The 17175-nt window shown below is 45.5% G+C and overlaps 1 protein-coding gene across 2 annotated transcripts; it reads left to right on the forward strand.

Annotated features, from left to right (window-relative positions):
- Positions 1–1966: 1966 nt before the first annotated feature.
- LOC123637090 (zinc finger protein 791) lies at positions 1967–10281 on the forward strand. 2 transcript variants are annotated; one of them, XM_045549930.1, is made up of 5 exons: positions 1967–2090; positions 7242–7342; positions 7504–7630; positions 7836–7896; positions 8320–10281. In XM_045549930.1, the coding sequence occupies exons 2-5, from the start codon at positions 7334–7336 to the stop codon at positions 9857–9859; spliced, it is 1737 nt and encodes a 578-aa protein (XP_045405886.1). In that variant the 5' UTR covers positions 1967–2090; positions 7242–7333; the 3' UTR covers positions 9860–10281. The 2 variants fall into 2 exon arrangements, with proteins under 2 accessions (XP_045405886.1, XP_045405894.1); XM_045549938.1 differs by lacking the exon at positions 7242–7342.
- Positions 10282–17175: the final 6894 nt, after the last annotated feature.

Raw genomic sequence — 17175 nt, forward strand, 5'->3', positions numbered from 1 at the left:
TTTTCCTATATATTTTTAGTTGTCCAGCTAATTTCTTTCTATTTTTTTTAGTAGAGACGGGGGTCTCGCTGTTGCTCAGGCTGGTCTCGAACTCCTGAGCTCAAACTATCCTCCTGCCCTCCTCAGCCTCCCAGAGTGCTAAGATTACAGGCGTAAGCCACCACGCCCATCCGGCCTGTTTTCCTTTTCTATTGACTAGGCTCTATGGTTACAATTTTAATCTGAATCATTGTCGCCTTTTGTTCCAGGCCCTATGCTCATGGCTGAGGCACAGGATACGCCCGAGGCCCGGGGAACTTATCCACACAAGGCTCAAAGGGACTGCACTCTCCCAAAGGACATATGGGGCCCCAGGACCTGGTTTGATGTTGCCCATCTCCGACCCAGCAGGGAACCCAATTTGGCAGAGGAGTGCCCTGCACTCCTGGAGCAGGGCGATTACCGTTATGCCAATAGCTGCCCAGGGTCTACCAACCAGTTTTCTTTGGATACCTAACCTATTTTCAACTTCAGGCTTATTCATCTGAAAGAATAATAATCCTCACCCCCCCCACCCCCGCCCCGCCCCAGTGCGATGGCTCACACCTGTAGTCCTAGAACTCTGGGAGGCAGAAGCAGAGCTCACGAGTTTGAGACCAGCCTGACCAAGAGTGAGACCGTGTCTCTACTAAACATAGAAATATTAGCTGGGCATGGTGGCTCACACCTGTAATCCCAGCTACTCGGGAAGCTGAGGCAGGAGGATTGCTTGAGTCCAGAAGTTCGAGGCTGCAGTGAGCTATGAATGACGTCACTGCACTTCTAGCCCTGGCCACAGAGTGAGACTCTGTCTCAAAAAATAAAATAAAATAAAAGGATTTGTTCTGTAAAATCTGGATTCAGTCAAAAGGCACTCAAGGATCCAGAAGGCCACATGTGGCCTTGTGGCCCTAAGGCTGCAGGTTCCCCACCCCTTTGGACTAAGGAGTATCAGAAGGCTTTTGATACCATTAAGGAAGAATTAATTTCAGCACACGCCTCAGGGGCTGCCAGACTTGCAAAAGCCCTTCGATTTGTATGTCCACCAAAGATAGGGCATATATCTCAGAGTACTGACCCAAACCTTGGGGAAGAGTCCACAATAGATTGCCTATTTCTCCAAACAATTAGACCACACTGCCGAAGGATAGTCCCCTTGTCTTTGAGATTTGGCAGCCAATTGTGACATATTTCAAGAAGCTGAGAAATTAATCCTGGGGCAGCCCACCACTCGTATTTGCCCCTCACTATGTCCTTTCTTTGCTGGAACAAAAGGGAGGCTACTGGCTGACATCAAAGAGATTGGGAAAATATCAGGCCATTCTCCTAGAACACCAACATGAGGCTATAAGTTACTTTTGCCCCAAACCCAGTGCCAAATGTGTGGGGGTGATGAAAGGACAGGTGGAAGTCTCAGCACTACCATGGTCAAAGATCAAAATAGAGTCACACTCTGTATTACACATGATGAGGTGACTTTTAAGGGTTTGTAAACAACGGTCACAATCCCATGAGAGGCCTCTCAACAATTTGCCAAGCCCCTGATCCCTGGAGGACATCAGACCCTCCTGTTCCTGTGTGGCCTTGCCTGGGGACCTCTTGCTCTGGACTTGCTCTTCAGTGGGTCTCTCCATATGGAAACGGAGACTGTAATTCCCTGTGCACACCAGTGTCCCCACGTTCCGAAGGAGCTGCGGGAAGACTTCAGTGTCTGACTCTAGATCCCGAACAAGCTCTGTTTAAACGCAAATGTCCACAGAGGCCACAAGTTTCACCCACGGGAGGGAGGGGGCTCTGCTCAGCTAAGTGAACTCTCCGCTGGCTCCAGTTCAGACAAAGGAAGGTGGGGCTCTGTCAACTGTCCAATCAGGGGCGCCTCCGGGAAGGAGGGTGTGTGGCCAGGTTACGTGGCAGCGTCTTACGTCACTATGCACTTCTGCGGCGCTCTGCTGCGGGTGTCATCCTCCCTGAAAGTCTGAAGTGGCTCAGCGGCTACCTCAGACGCGCGGTGCCCTGCCCTAGCTGGGGGAGCGGTGAGGAGGACCCCGGGAGACCCCCGAAGCCGAGAAATGGTGAGTGACTGGTTGGGACCCGCGCCTCCCTGCGGTCCCCTCCGGAGTCTATAGACTCGAGTCGCAGCTGGCGCAGCTCGGCCCTCGGTCCCTCCCGCCCTCAGGGTGGGGCTGCGCGGACAGCTGTGCTCCCGGCCGTCCCGCCCCGGTCCCTGCGCGGCGACCTCGGCTCCGAAGACCTGTCTGGCCAGCTGTGGCCCGCAGCCTCGCGTGTCCCCAGACTGTGCGGTGACGGCGGGAGGGTCATCGAGGCAGGGTCCCGACTCGGTGTGTGGGGGTCGTGCGTGGACGGGGCTGCGGTCTGTGGGGTCCCGAGTCCCTTTCTTCTCCCCAAGGGGACTGGTTTCCTCCAGAGTCTTTGACAGACGTGGGAAGCAGGATCTCAAACCTACCACCCTGTCTCCCAGCCTAGCTCTTCCTGGGGCAGGCCATCATCACTCTCTAGATTTCCCGATCTCTCTCGCATTTCTAAACGCCAACTTCTCTCCAGTTAAAAACATCGTTGTCTACTCTTTGTCCTCTGTGGTGCGTTTCAGACACATGCAGTATTTCAATAATCATTTTTCAGCACAGCAATGGAAGACTCTTTTTAAAAGATTTATTTTTTGCTTGTGGATATTTTACATCAGAGAACAGCAAAGGATAATCACTGGAACTACTTTGTATAAAATCCTGTGCTTCTCCTGCTACTATCTTTCCTGTGCACAGACATGCTGTGGGAACTCCTTTGGGTTGCAGTTCCTCTTTGGAAACTTTCCTGGGTGATCTGTCCTTTCAGCGCAGTTCCAAGTCAGCACTGCCCCTCCTTGGGTTTGTCACCTTGGAAAGATTTATTCGCTTGAGTCTCACCTTTTCAATAAAATTAAAATGTATGTCATCAGTAGAGCTTGAGAGGCAGTATAAAATATTTCCGAAGAGGCAGGACAGAGGTGAATCTCAGAAACAATAAAAGATCCTAGTGTTACACTACATTTGTTAAAAATTCTTGTTTCCCTTTGTTCTTCTCTGAGGACAGGCCGGTCTGTTCTTTCATTTTCTTTTGTTTTGATGATTTCAAATGGCATTCTAGGACTTAGATTTGCAATACCTAGGAGTGTTCAGATATGATTAATTCTTTAGTGAACGATTTCTTCCCATGGAAATAATTAACTGGCGTATTCATTTTCTGAAAGCAGTGGATACTGCTGGGTTTTCTTGTTGAGTTAGCAAAAGTGCTTTACAATTTCCTTGCTTCTTTTACACATAAACACTGGCTTTGAGTAATTTTGCCTGGATTCTTAAAGATTGTGTTTGTCTCATTTAAAATGATCAGTAGTGGTCCAGAGCCAGGTGACTGGGGAGCCGAGGCCTGAGGTTAGTGATTCCAAACTAAGGCCACTCTTGAACCTGCAGAGGGAGGCCATTGAAGGTCCAGATGATTCTTCCTGGGGAGCCTCCCCTGCAGGTGTCCCAGCTGCTCACACTGACCTTGGGAGGAGCCCTTTGTACTGAGAGAAGCTCAGAGCTCTGGAAAACTGAAGATGTTTTCCAGGGGAAAGGGTGAAGCCCTTTCTGATTCTTTCTTTCTTTTTTTTGAGACAGAGTCATACTCTGTCACCCCAGGTAGAGGGCAGTGGCAGATCCTGGCTTACTGTAACCTTGAACTCCTGGCCTCAAGTGATTCTCCTGCCTCAGCCTCCCAAGTTGCTAGGATTACAGGTGTACCACCTCCCAGAGTGCTGGGATTGCAGGTGTGAACTACCATGCCCAGCCCTTAGAATGATTTTATATGTAGAAATCTTAAAAGTAGACAAGCTGGGTGCAGTGGCATATGCCTATAGCTCCAGCTACTGTGGGTGGGGGGCTGAGGCAAGAGGATTGCTTGAGCTCAGGAGTTCGAGGCTGCAGTTAGCTATGATTGTACCTGTTAATAGCCACTGTACTCCAGACTGGGCAACATAGTAAGACTCCATCTCTTTTTTTAAAAAGATACATTTAAAATTAAATTTTTAAAAGGAGCCAGGCATGGTGGCTCATGCCTGTAATCCTAGCACTCTGGGAGGCTGAGGCTGGAGGATCGCTTGAGGTCAGGAGTTCAAGACCAGCCTGAGCAATAGCAAGACCCTGTCTCTACAAAAAATAAAAGAAAAAAGAAAAAGAAAAAAAAGAATAAATACAAAATTTTTAAAGGAAAGTAATTTAATTAAAATAAAGATTCTTAAATAGTGAAATAAGCTTTATGTAAATTCATTCATTTTAAATAAATAATACACATGAAAGTGCATTTTTAAAAAAAACAAAAGCTAGGAAAGTCTAACTTGAGAATACTCACTGCTAGCATATCCTGGTCCCCTTCAGTGCTTTTGCTCCAGCCATGCCCAAATAACTAGCCTTGATAATTTCTTGTGCATCCTGTTAGTGATTTTTTATACAAAAACATGTAATTGGAAATGCATATTTTTCTCACTCGTGCATGTTCTTAAAATGAATAATCAGTCTCAACATTTCTTGATATTTGCTGACAGTTCCAACCCCCTCCTCCAGGTTCCCCTAGTGTTGTACACCTGGACAAGCTGAGAAAATCTGGGGGCTCCCCTCTGGGCCATGCTGGAGATTAAAACCCCAGAAGCCCCTGCCCATGAGGGGAAACTCCTACTGACCCACCCCAACCACAAAACCCAGTTCAAGCTCCTTTTCTTGCCCTCTTAAGCCATTTGCCACCTGCTGGAGAGGCCATCTCTGCTCTCCCCAGAGACCACAATCTTGTGAATATCCTCTCAGTATATGAGTGGTACACCATCATCTGTTTCAACATCAGAACATTACCTCTGCAGGTGACCGTAGCAGTTGGCATTGTGAGCACGTTGTCCAGACTTTCACCACCCTGTGGGTCTGTCTGCTCTTGCATTGAGTTGGTAACCATCTAGGCTCTGATGGCAGGAATGTACTTTGGGCTGCTGCTCTCTGGGGAGCTGTGCCTTCAGTGTGCTGCTTTTTGTTGCATCATTGAGACCTACCAATCCTGGGTTCAAGATTCCATAATTCTTTGGCATTTGGGAGCAAGAGTATGGGACTGGGGCCCTCCTTAAAGTAGGACTCTTGGGTGATTGTCTAAGAGTTGTCCCTTTATGGTAAAAGAACTCTGGGGGCCGGGCGCGGTGGCTCACGCCTGTAATCCTAGCACTCTGGGAGGCCGAGGCGGGTGGATGGCTCGGAGTCAGGAGTTCAAGACCAGCCTGAGCAAGAGCGAGACCCTGTCTCTACTAAAAATAGAAAGAAATTATCTGGCCAACTAAAAATATATGTGGAAAAAATTAGCCGGGCATGGTGGCGCATGCCTGTAGTCCCAGCTACTCGGGAGGCTGAGGCAGTAGGATCGCTTGAGCCCAGGAGTTTGAGGTTGCAGTGAGCTAGGCTGACGCCATGGCACTCACTCTAGCCCAGGCAACAAAGCAAGACTCGGTCTCAAAAAAAAAAAAAAGGAACTCTGGGAATCTCTTACCTCATAGGTACCAAAATATAAATCAAGGGTAACACATGTCTCTAACATTTTTTGTGACACATCTTAATAACAATATAAAACATCCTCGGAAATATCATAAAAATTTAAAAATAGGCATTGGGGAGTCCTTAGGGTCTCCTAATGTTCACCTCCCTGGCTCCTCTGTCTCATCCTATGGATGACTACTGTCCTGATTCTTTGGTGATTCTTCATACCTTAACCATCTGTTCTTTTTCACAAGTAGCATTTTGCCTCCTTTGAAATTTTAATACATGAGTATTAATGAAATTACATGTAAAAAGCTTTTTGGCCAATCCTTTGCTTTAGTATGTTTTCCACATGCTAGTATCTGAGGCTGCAGGCCATCTATCTATTCACTCATCAGTCAAAATGGTTCTGGTATTTAGAATTTTTTTTTCCTTAGGGTCTCGCTTTATCACCCAGGCTAGAGTGCAGTGGCACCATCATAGCTCACTGCAACCCCACACTCCTGGGATCAAGCAATCTTCCTGCCTTGGTCTCCCAAAGTGCTAGGATTTCAGGCATGAGCTACCCTTCTCAGCCATATGTTTAGGATTTTTCATGTTTATTTTTTGCTATGAGAAAATACTGCCTTTATCACTTTTGTTTCAGTCTCTAAGGGAAGACGCACAATAAATTATCTGGAAACTGGATAAAGATTGCTGTCTCTTGGTTGAATTTAAATTTACAAGAAAAAGCAGTGGAGTGTGTCAATGGACATTTCCCTCATTTGTGCATAACTGTTCTCTATAGTCATCAACCCTAGGGTTATCTAAGTGACTAGTTTTTGTCTTTCTAAACAGTATGAAATAAGATCTATTTGCCATTTTATTTATTTTATTTATTTTATTTCATTTTTTTTTCCTAATTAGCAAGGAGATGGACCTTTTTCATATATGATGTACTTAGTGCATGGGAATGAGAGAACCTTAGAACACAGCCTCTAGGATGGTGCTTGGGAATCATTTCCTCCTGAAATTGGAAAAAGGAGATTTTATGTTCTTTTAGAGGAAAGCACTCTTGAACTCTTTAATTAAATTTTATAATCATGGACAAATTCACCATCACTCATTGTGGACATCAGGGAAGTCCCTTGCAAATTGATACTCTTAACCTGTTTGTCAAGGTCAGCAAGGCCCAGATTACACTGTATGGGTCTACCAGAAAGTGCTCTTCTGACATCTATGTCAGTGTGTATGTTTGCTAAAAATTGGTTGGAAGCAGCTGAGGCTCATGAGTTACATGGATTTTGTGAAGGTCTTAGATGTCAGGTCTTCTTCCTTGTGTCTGAGCTGTATCTTCCAAGTAATTTTCTAGTCCCTTGAAGTAAAAGGAAAAACTGAGTGTTTGGTAAATATTACACAAGTTGAAATCAATGCTCTTCTAAGAGAATATTTTCACTTGGCCAGCTGAATCTGAGTACTTCTAATGGACTCAAGTACTGCAGGACAATATGGTGAAATCTTGTCACACATTGGATTTGCACAGGCCTCCTCTTATGTGTAATGAAGGGAATAGAAAAAAAACTTACAGGTTTTCAATGTGTAGTTATTCATTAAAACCTCATCCCAGTTTGATCCTGTAAGAAATGAGATAAAAGAGTTTCTCATAATGAATTGATTATCTTAAAATTTGTTTCATTTGTATAGGATTTCTCTTACTTCTCCAAGTTGAACTGGACACACCTTAAAGAGCAATATGACTTGTAGTGACCAGAGTAAAAATATAGACCAAAATCTACATGTTCAAGGTACTGTTAAGCTTATAAGGAAGTGATTGTGGACAAAGACTTAAAGTTCTGAAAACCAAGTTGAGTGGAGACCACAGAATCATACATGAGCTTATAAATTGAATATGTGTCTCTAGTGCTGTCAGTCTCTCCCATTGTCCTGTACATGTGGGATGTTTTAGGACTCGGTAGCCTTTGAGGATGTGTCTGTGAACTTCACCCAGGAGGAGTGGGCTTTGCTGGATCCTTCACAGAAGAAACTCTACAAAGATGTGATGCAGGAAACATTCAGGAACCTGGCCTCTATAGGTAAGGATGATGTCATTTCTTCACTTAGTCATTTAGGGAAGAAGTGTTTCTTATTTATCGTCACTATTCCAGGATTTGGAATATGAAAAGGGAATACTTTGGTAAATGAACCAGACATGGTCACAGCTCATAATGGACCTAGAATCTAATAATTTCTCTGTAATTTCTCATAATTTGTAATGATTATTCTGGATCTATGTTTCAGGAAAAAAATGGGAAGACCGGAACACTGAAGATCAGCACAAAAATCCGGAGAGAAATCTAAGGTGAGTGGCACTCACAAGAGATAGCAGTATCCCTCAAAAGAGGCAGTATCCCTTGAAAGAATCTTAGTTTGCTGTGAAATTTTTAAAACAAGCAAACAAAACAAATAAGCTCAGCTTCTCATATATTTATTCTCAGAAAGTTTTTACCAAAAATGTTTTCTTAAATTACATAGATGTTCAGTGTTTGAAAAATTTCATCCTTGGAAAGAGTGTTTTAAAACCCCATATATCAATATGGCATTGATAATAGCTATGGATGAACCCTCTTGCAGAACATTGAGTATATTCATTTTCAAACAATTCAGACAGGGCAGGAAACTTACAGTTTCCCTGAAAATGATAAAAAGCTAATTCTGCTACCTAGTAATAAATATAAAGCACTAAAGAGACAACCATTATTAACATTCTTCTAATTTTTTACAGAAGCCATATGGTTGAGAGACTCTGTGAAAGTAAAGAAGGTAGTAAGTGTGGAAAAACTTTCAGTCCAAATCTCACTTTGGCAAAGCAGACTACTGGAGTAAAACCATATGAATGTAGTGTGTGTGGAAAAGTATTCCTGCGTCGTTCATCCCTTACAAGGCATGTGAGGTCTCACACTGGACTCAAACTAGATGAGAAGCCATATAAATGTAAGGAATGTGGGAAAGCCTTTAGTTATCTCAAATCTTTTCAAAGACATGAAAAGTCTCACGCTGGAGAAAAACCCTATAGATGTAAACAATGTGGAAAAACCTTCATATATCACCAACCCTTTCAAACACATGTACGTACTCACACTGGAGAGAAACCCTATCAATGTAAGCAATGTGGCAAAGCTCTCAGTTGTCCCAGTTCTCTTCGAATTCATGAAAGAATTCACACTGGAGAAAAGCCCTATGAATGTAAGAAATGTGGGAAAGCATTCAGTTGTCCCAGTTCTATTCGAATACATGAAAGAACTCACACTGGAGAGAAACCCTATGAATGTAAGGAATGTGGCAAAGCCTTCATTTCCCACACAAGTGTTCAAACACATATGATAACACACAATGGAGATAGACCTTATAAATGTAAGGAATGTGGGAAGGCATTCATTTTTCCCAGTTTTTTACGAGTACATGAAAGAATTCACACTGGAGAGAAACCCTACAAATGTAAACAATGTGGTAAAGCCTTCAGATGTTCTACTTCCGTTCAGATTCATGAAAGAACTCATACAGGAGAGAAGCCTTATAAATGTAAGGAATGCGGGAAATCCTTCAGTGCTCGTCCAGCCTTTCGAGTACACCTGAGAGTGCATACTGGAGAGAAACCCTATCAATGTAAAGAATGTGGGAAAGCCTTTAGTCGTACCAGTTACTTTCGAATACATGAAAGGACTCACACTGGAGAAAAACCATATGAATGTAAAAAATGTGGGAAAACCTTTAATTATCCTCTAGATTTGCAAATACATGAAAGAAATCACACTGGAGAAAAACCCTATGAATGTAAGGAATGTACAAAAGCCTTCATTTCTCTTGAAAACTTTCGAAGACACATGATAACGCATACTGGAGATGGACCCTATAAATGTATGGAATGTGGGAAAGCATTCATTTTTCCTAGTGCATTGCGAACACATGAAAGAACTCATACTGGAGAGAAACCCTATGAATGTAAGCAATGTGGAAAAGCCTTTAGTTGTTCTGGTTATGTTCAAATACATGAAAGAACTCATACTGGGGAGAAACCCTATGAATGCAAGGAGTGTGGGAAAGCCTTCATTTATCCTACAAGCTTTCAAGGACACATAAGAATGCACACGGGAGAGAAACCCTATAAATGTAAAGAATGTGGGAAAGCATTTAGTCTTCACAGTTCCTTTCAAAGACATGAAAGAATTCACAGTGGAGAGAAACCTCTTGAATGTAAGCAATGTGGAAAAGCCTTCAGTTTGTCCACATCCTTAAAAAAACATGCGAGAATGCACATTGGATAGAAACCCTACAAATGTGAGAAGTTGGGGAAAGTTTTTAATTTTAACAAGTACTGTCAAATTTGTGAAAATTCCCACCATAGAGAAATCCTATATATGTAATTAATGTGGAAAGCTAGATGCAAGGTAATTCATGTACAGTCAGATGCCACATAATGAAGACCACATAGACGTCAGTGGTCCCATGAGCTGAAAATTTTCTATCACCTAGTGATGTCCTAGCAGTTGTAATGTAATACAAGACATTACTCAAGTCTTTGGTGTTGCTGTTGTAAACAAATCTGCATTTCCAGTTGTGTGAAAGTATAGCACATATCATATGCAATACATGACGTGGTGATAAGTGATTATATTACTGGATTATATATTTACTATACTTTTATTGTTATTTTAGAGTATACTCCTATTTATTAAAAACAAAAAAGCTAGGCCAGGTGCGGTGGCTCACGCCTGTAATCCTAGCACTCTGGGAGGCTGAGGCGGGCGGATCATTTGAGCTCAGGAGTTCGAGACCAGCCTGAGCAAGAGCGAGACCCCGTCTCTACTAAAAATAGAAAGAAATTATATGGACAGCTAAAAATATATATCAAAAAATTAGCCGGGCATGGTGGCTCATGCCTGTAGTCCCACCTACTCGGAAGGCTGAGGCAGGAGGATTGCTTGAGCCCAGGAGTTTGAGGTTGCTGTGAGCTAGGCTGACGCCACGGCACTCTAGCCTGGGCATCAGAGTGACACAGTCTCAAAAAAAAAAAAAAGCTAACCGTAAAACAGCCTCAGGCAGGTCCTTCAGGAAATAATCCAGAAGGAATTCTTGTCATAGGAGATGACAGCTCCATGCGTGTTAGTGCCCCTAGAGACCTTCTAGGTGGACAAGATAAGGAGGTAGAAGACAGTGATATTGATGGCCCACACCCCTCTGTAGGCCTAGGCTAATGTGTGTGTTTGTGTCTTCATTTTAATAAAAAAGTTTACAAAGTAAAAAAATATATATATTGCAAAATATTTAATAGAAAACATACAATAAGGCTGTAAAATAGGCAAATATTTTTGTACAGCTATACAATGTATGTTTTAAGTATTATTACAAAACAGTCAAAAAGTTTAAGGAATTTTAAAGCTTATAAAGTATTAATCAAAGAGTTACTGTAAGCCAAGCTTAATTTTAGTAGTGCAGAAGGAAAACTATTTTTTTATAAATTTAATGTAGCCTAGTGTACAGTGTTTATAAAGTCTACAGTAGTGTTCAGTCATGTTCTAGGCCTTCGCATTCCCTCACTAATTCACCCAGAGCAACTTCCAGTCCTCAAGCTCCATTCATGGTAAATGCCCTATACAGGTGTACCCTTTTTTTTATGTTTTATGCTGTATTTTTCCTCTGCCTTTTCTATGTTTAAGTATGTTTAGATACACAAATACTTACTGTGTTACAGTTGCCTGCAGTATTAAGTACAGTAACATCCTGTACAGGTTTGTAGCCTGGGAGCAATAGGCTCTACCATACAGCCGAGGTTTGTAGTAGACTATTCCATCTAGGTTTGTATAAGTGCACTCTGTGATGTTTGCACAAAGACGAAATTGCCTAATGATGGATTTCTCAGAATATATCCCCATTGTTAAGCAGTGCATGACTGTATAATGCTCCAGAAAAATCACAACTTGAAGAAAATGTTATGAAAGTCAAAAATATGTTTATCAGTTGCTCATTCTTCAAGTGTATCCCTTGACTATGGATTGCTACTTCTTTTGCAAGGAAGCTTTGAAGTGAAATAGTTCTGTAAATACTCTTTAAACAATAGTCCAAAAGTTTAAAAGGTTGTGTTTTCTTATGAAATCAATTAATAAACTTTTTCTCTTTCTATTTTGACATCTGGATCCATGGGTGAATTGAAGTGTATTTTTAATATACAATTAGGTTTGATATTTCTATCATTTTTCAGTTCTCTAAGAGCTTGTTGAAAAATGACACATTGGTAATTGTGTTTTTCCTGCTGGCCTTGTGCAGAAGGTAATGGATATCTCTTAGCCATTATATACATTCCACCTTTCTTTTGAGAAAAACCTTTTAAGTTTTTTGGCCAGAATGGCCTTATTCCAGTTTCCTTTTTGTTAAATATCTGGCATAAACTGGTAAGTATGCAAAGTTTATCATAGAGTACAGTCTCATGTGAATTATACTCACCTTTGCCTTTTGTTCTTTATTATTCCTTCTGGCTGGGGTTTAGATTATAGAGTTTGAATTAAGAAGAGACACCTGTGGGCCCCTTAGAGGCCCCACCTGCAAATGGAAGCACTCTAGGGGTTAGAGCTTAAATATATGAATTTGGTGGGGGGGTACACATTTATTCCATAACATTCCATCCCTGGCCCCCAAAATTCATGTGCCTTCCCACATGCAAAATACATATATTGCGTCTCAACATCCCTGAAAGTCTGGACTCATTCCATTATCAACTCTATAAAGTTCAAAATCTCCTATCTAAATACATATATAATACCTCAAGTCTCACCCATACCTGGTTTGGGTGAAAGGCTTGAGATATAATTCATCCTGAGAAATATTGATTTTTATTCCATAGGCCTCCCATGGAAGGCCCACAGGAGAATGAAGTCCCTAGGGCACCTTACTGAGAACCTCCCTGTACCACCAGAGCCAGTCCTCCTGTGCAGAATTGGAAACATTTCCCCAGGTGCTTCAGATGACCAAGCACCAGCACAGGACCTGGCCATGTCCAAGCAGCCAGCCCTGGGTCTTCCTGTTTGACCCAGGTTGTCCTTAAAAGGGTTTTTTCTGGGGGAGGGGAGGGCGGTGTCCAATGAATAGGCCCCACAGGAACTGCAACTGGGCACTGAGTGCCATCCATCGGCCTCTCTGTCATTCTGAGCCTGTGTCTCACCTTAAGAGGACTTAGAAAAAATTTCAGAACGCACTTTCAGCGGCGGTGCCCCATGCCAGCCCAAGACCTCCCTGACCGCGATCTTGGCCCCAAGAGGGAGACCTAGAAAAATCTTCGGACCGCACTCTCCATAACCGGGCAAGTGGCCGAGCTCAGGGTGCCCTAGCCCGGTCACCTGCGAAAGCACAAGTCAGTCCCCACGGGCGGAGGGGACCTCCGTGAGCTAGTGAGGCAGCCCGCACAATTCCCAGATGCTGCTCGCCCCCCACGCTCCTAAAGGATCAATCTCATGGGAACCCGTACTGAGGCGGCCCGTGTCGCCTCGGAGATGACCCTGCCGTCGCCCCCGGCCTCCTGGAATTTAATCCTGGGCTCCGCAGCCAGATCCTGTCCCAGGCTTTAGGCAGCTGAGCTCCAGGGACGCTATAAAAGTGGCCACCAGGCGGCGCTCGACAATGAGTGCGAGCCCGACAGACTTGGACGCCCAAAAGCCACCTCATCCAGGTGTCACTTCAACTTGAATCCCGGCCCATAGCGGTCAGGGGGTGCCCTGGTGGGCCCGCAGCACCCTCCACGGAGCTCCCTGAATGGTCAGGCTGAAGCCAGCCTCCAGAGGGGCACTTAGGAAATTTTCAGGAGGTGCCCCAAGTGACCAACCCCACGTGGGACTGTGACCTGGTCTCCCTGGCCATCCCGGGTCAGTTCCCAGGAGGCTTAAAAACATTTTTGGGAAGCACATCTGGCAACTGAGCCCCACGCGGGATCATGACTGGGCTCAACCACTCTCCAAGCGGTCCCAGTCTGCCCCACTACTGCCTCTCTCTGGAGGAGGACCCAGAAATGTTTCAAGTGATATGATGCAAACTTGGGACCACAGCTGTGTCTGGGTACCCTCTCTTGGTTGGCTTTCTGGCCCAGAATTGTCCCCACCAACAAAGGGGGACTTAAGCACCTTTTAAGTGGGCACCTCAGAAGACAGTGCCCTAAACAGGACCACAGCTGGCTTCGGAATGCCCTCCTCAGCCTCACTGGGCACTCAGGCTGGTCCAGGCTTCAGAGGGGTACTTAGAAATGTTTTGGGTGGATGCATCCAATGACCAGGCCCTATACGAGTCACTGAGCAGACCCGGGGCACCTCACCCCTGGCTCTCACTGGTTGGCCTGGGCCCATCTTTCCTTATAGAGGAGGCTTGGAAAACACTGGAAACCACTGGGACACACATCTTCGATCCAGTCCCTAGGCCACCCCACGGGCATTTATATCCAGCCTGGGCCAGTCGTGGCCTAGTGAGAGGGATTTTGGAAACTTTTCAGGAAGGAATCTTAAAGACCACCACCCAAGCAGGACTGGGATAGGTCAGTGCATCCTCTCCCAGCCTCTCTGCCAGCCTGAGCCTTGTCCCCTCCCATGGTGGAAGAATACAATGGCCAGGGCACATCAGAATGGCATCCAGGCCACAGTCACACTCCCAGGACATACTGGTCCCTTTGGTCCTCTCCACATCACCAGAGAGGATTAGAAATGCTTTTTTTTCATGGCATTACCAGAAAACAAAAACAAAAGCCAAACAAACAAAAAGGAAGAAATGCTTTTGGTTGGTGCCTCCTTAATTAAACAGGTTCCCACCCAAGATCATTGCCATGCCCCTAAGGCCCCCACCCCAGAGCTCTTTGGCTGGCCCTGGCCTGTCCACACTGATCAGGACATAGAAATGTTTTCAGAGGATACTTCTGTTGACAGAGCCCTAGGTGGGACAGTGACGAGGCTGAAGGTGCATTTCTTGGGCCTCCATGTCTGGCCCAGGCCTGTGCTGGCTTCCACAGAAGGTCATAAAAACTTTTCAGGGTGTGGTCCCATGACTAGGACCCATGGCACCCTCTGAGGGTCTTCCTGTCATGCCCAACCCAATGCCTCACCTTTGAATGGAGACATGGACCCTGTTCCATGAAAGGGCTGTCTACACAAAGTGATCCCCAAATGCAGAAGGAGCCATGAAACCAAACAACAAGGCAAATCCAGTTTGTCAGTAAAGAGTGATTTACTGGGGAACTTAGAGACAGAAGCGTGGTCTTGGGCAGCAGCAAGCCAGGTAGATATCCACACCTGTCACCCTGCAGTCCCAGGGCTTATCTACCATAGGGAATGGGTATCCGTGAAAGTTACAGATTTGAAGTCAACTCTCCAGAACAGACAAGAACACTATGTGCGTTATAGCCTGCAATTTATATGATAACATCAAGGTTGCTGTGATCTAGTGCAGAAGTTATGGTCAGTCCATGTTCTTCCATGAGAGACAGTAAACACAGTAAAACTCAGGAGGCATTCCCAGGACTGGCATGAATCCAAAATTAACATGGCAGATTAGCATTCAAGATGGAGTCACTTTTGTCTCCACAGGTATGTTTTCAGGAGGCACCACCAGGTGGGTTCAGTACCAGGACCCTGGCAGAACAACAGCCTAGCCCAGGTATCTACCATGAGGCTCTCTGGCTAGACTGTGCCTGTCCCCACGACCAAAGTATGACTTACAGAAATTTATGGGGGTATATCCAGTGATCAGCCCCCCATGTGGGACTTAGGGAGGACCAAGGACAACCTCCTAGGATCTCCTTGGCCAGTCTGGGACAGTGCCTATGCCCAACTTTGGAAGGGGACTTGAATATGTTGGCCCAAGGAGCCATCCCTGAGGCTCACCGTCTCAACAAGTCCAATCTCTGCCACCAGAGGAATACTTAGAAGCAATGTTGGTGGGTGCCTCCCATGGAGGGGTCCTATGCAAGAGGGTACGTTCCCCAGACCACCCTGACCAGCCTCACTGCTTACTCCTTCTAGAAGGAGACTTTTAGGGTGCCTCCTCAGGCCTCTCTGGCCTGTCTAGATGATCCATCTCTTTAGAAGAAATTTTTGAGGGGCACATCTAGCAACCAGGTCCCATGTGTGATTGAAAGCAGACCCAGGTTGTCCTCCCCTGGTGTCCCTAACTGGCCTGGTTTCGTTCTTTGCCCCAATCCTACCTCTAAGAACTTACAGATATTTCCTGGAGGCACATCCCACACTCAGAGGCCCGTGCAGAATGGCAGCTGAACCTGGGGTACCCTCTGCTGTCTCTCTCTTTGGCTGGAGCCAGTGCCCACCACTGGCAGGGGACTTAGGAACTTTTTCAGTCAGAGCCCCCTAAAACAGGGCCCACATGGGGCTGTGGGCAAACTCAGGTCACCCCCTCTAGGTCCAATCCCCCTTCCTGGTGGGGGACTTAAAAATGTTTTGGAGCTAGATGTGGTGGCTCATGTCTGTAATCCCAGCACTTTAGGAGGCCAAGGCAGGAGGAGCACTGGAGCCCAGGAGTTGGAGACCAGCCTGAGCAACAAAGCAAGACCCCATCTCTACAAAAAAATTTTAAAACTTAGCAGGTTTGGTAGTGGCATGCACCTGTGGTCCCAGCTACCAGGGAGGCTGAGGTGGGAGGATTGCTTGAGCCTAGGACTTGGAGGCTGCAGTGAGCTATGATCGCACCACTGCACTTTAGCCCGGGTGACAGAGTGAGACCCTGTCTCAAAAAAGGAAAACAATGTTTTGGGGGGTCGTATCTCCAGTAATGGGCCCAAAGTAGCAGATGGGAGCAGGGAGCCCTCTTCAGGCTTCACTGGCTGGCCTGGCCTGACCCTCCCTCAACAGGGAAACTTAGGAAAAGGGAGACATATCTGGTGATCAGGCCCCATGTGGGTTCCCTGCCACCCCGCCCTGGCATCTCTAACAGGCCCATGACAATCAGGCCCACTGAAGCGGTACTTGGAAACACTACAGGGCTAACATGGTACCACCTTCCCTTGGCTTCCCTGTCCACTCTTGGGCCAGTCCTTATCATAAGAGTAAGGTAGGGAACATTGGTAGTTTGTGCTTCCAAAGACTGGCCCCTGTGTGAGACCACAGCCAGGTGAGTTACTTCCTCTGGAGGGAAACTTTTTGAGAGGTGCATCCAGCAACTGGGTGGCACACACGAACAGGGCTGGCAAGCCCCTCCTCCTGTGTCCCTATCTGTCCCGGACAGTCCCACTTCTGGAGGGTGACTGTGTGAATTACTGAGAGGCACATCTTAACACTGGTCTTCACATAGGCTATAGACAGGCTTAGGATGCCTTTCCTCACTTCCGTGAGCCACTGAGGGACTTGTACAATGCTGTGCCCATAGGAGGGGAAGTCAGTTCCTTTTGAATCTAAACCTTGGGCTTGGCTGGGCACAGTGGCTCATGCCTGTAATCACAGCACTTTGGGAGGCCAAGGTGGGAGGATCGCTTGAGGCCAGGAGTTTGAGACCAGCCTGAGCAACATAGTAAGACTCCATCTCTACAAAACTTTAAAAATTAGCCAGGTGTGGTGGTGCATGCCTGTAGTCTCAGCTGCTTGGGAGGCTGAGGCAGGAGGAT

The sequence above is a fragment of the Lemur catta genome, chromosome 1 (genome assembly GCF_020740605.2).
Source record: "Lemur catta isolate mLemCat1 chromosome 1, mLemCat1.pri, whole genome shotgun sequence".
NCBI lineage: Eukaryota > Metazoa > Chordata > Mammalia > Primates > Lemuridae > Lemur > Lemur catta.

What these genes read in the sequence shown, in the direction of transcription:
- LOC123637090 (XM_045549930.1), top strand. An exon ending in CAGGAACCTGGCCTCTATAG is followed by an intron (nt 7,631 to 7,835) that starts GTAAGGATGATG and finishes TCTATGTTTCAG; the next exon opens with GAAAAAAATGGGAAGACCGG. An exon ending in AATCCGGAGAGAAATCTAAG is followed by an intron (nt 7,897 to 8,319) that starts GTGAGTGGCACT and finishes AATTTTTTACAG; the next exon opens with AAGCCATATGGTTGAGAGAC.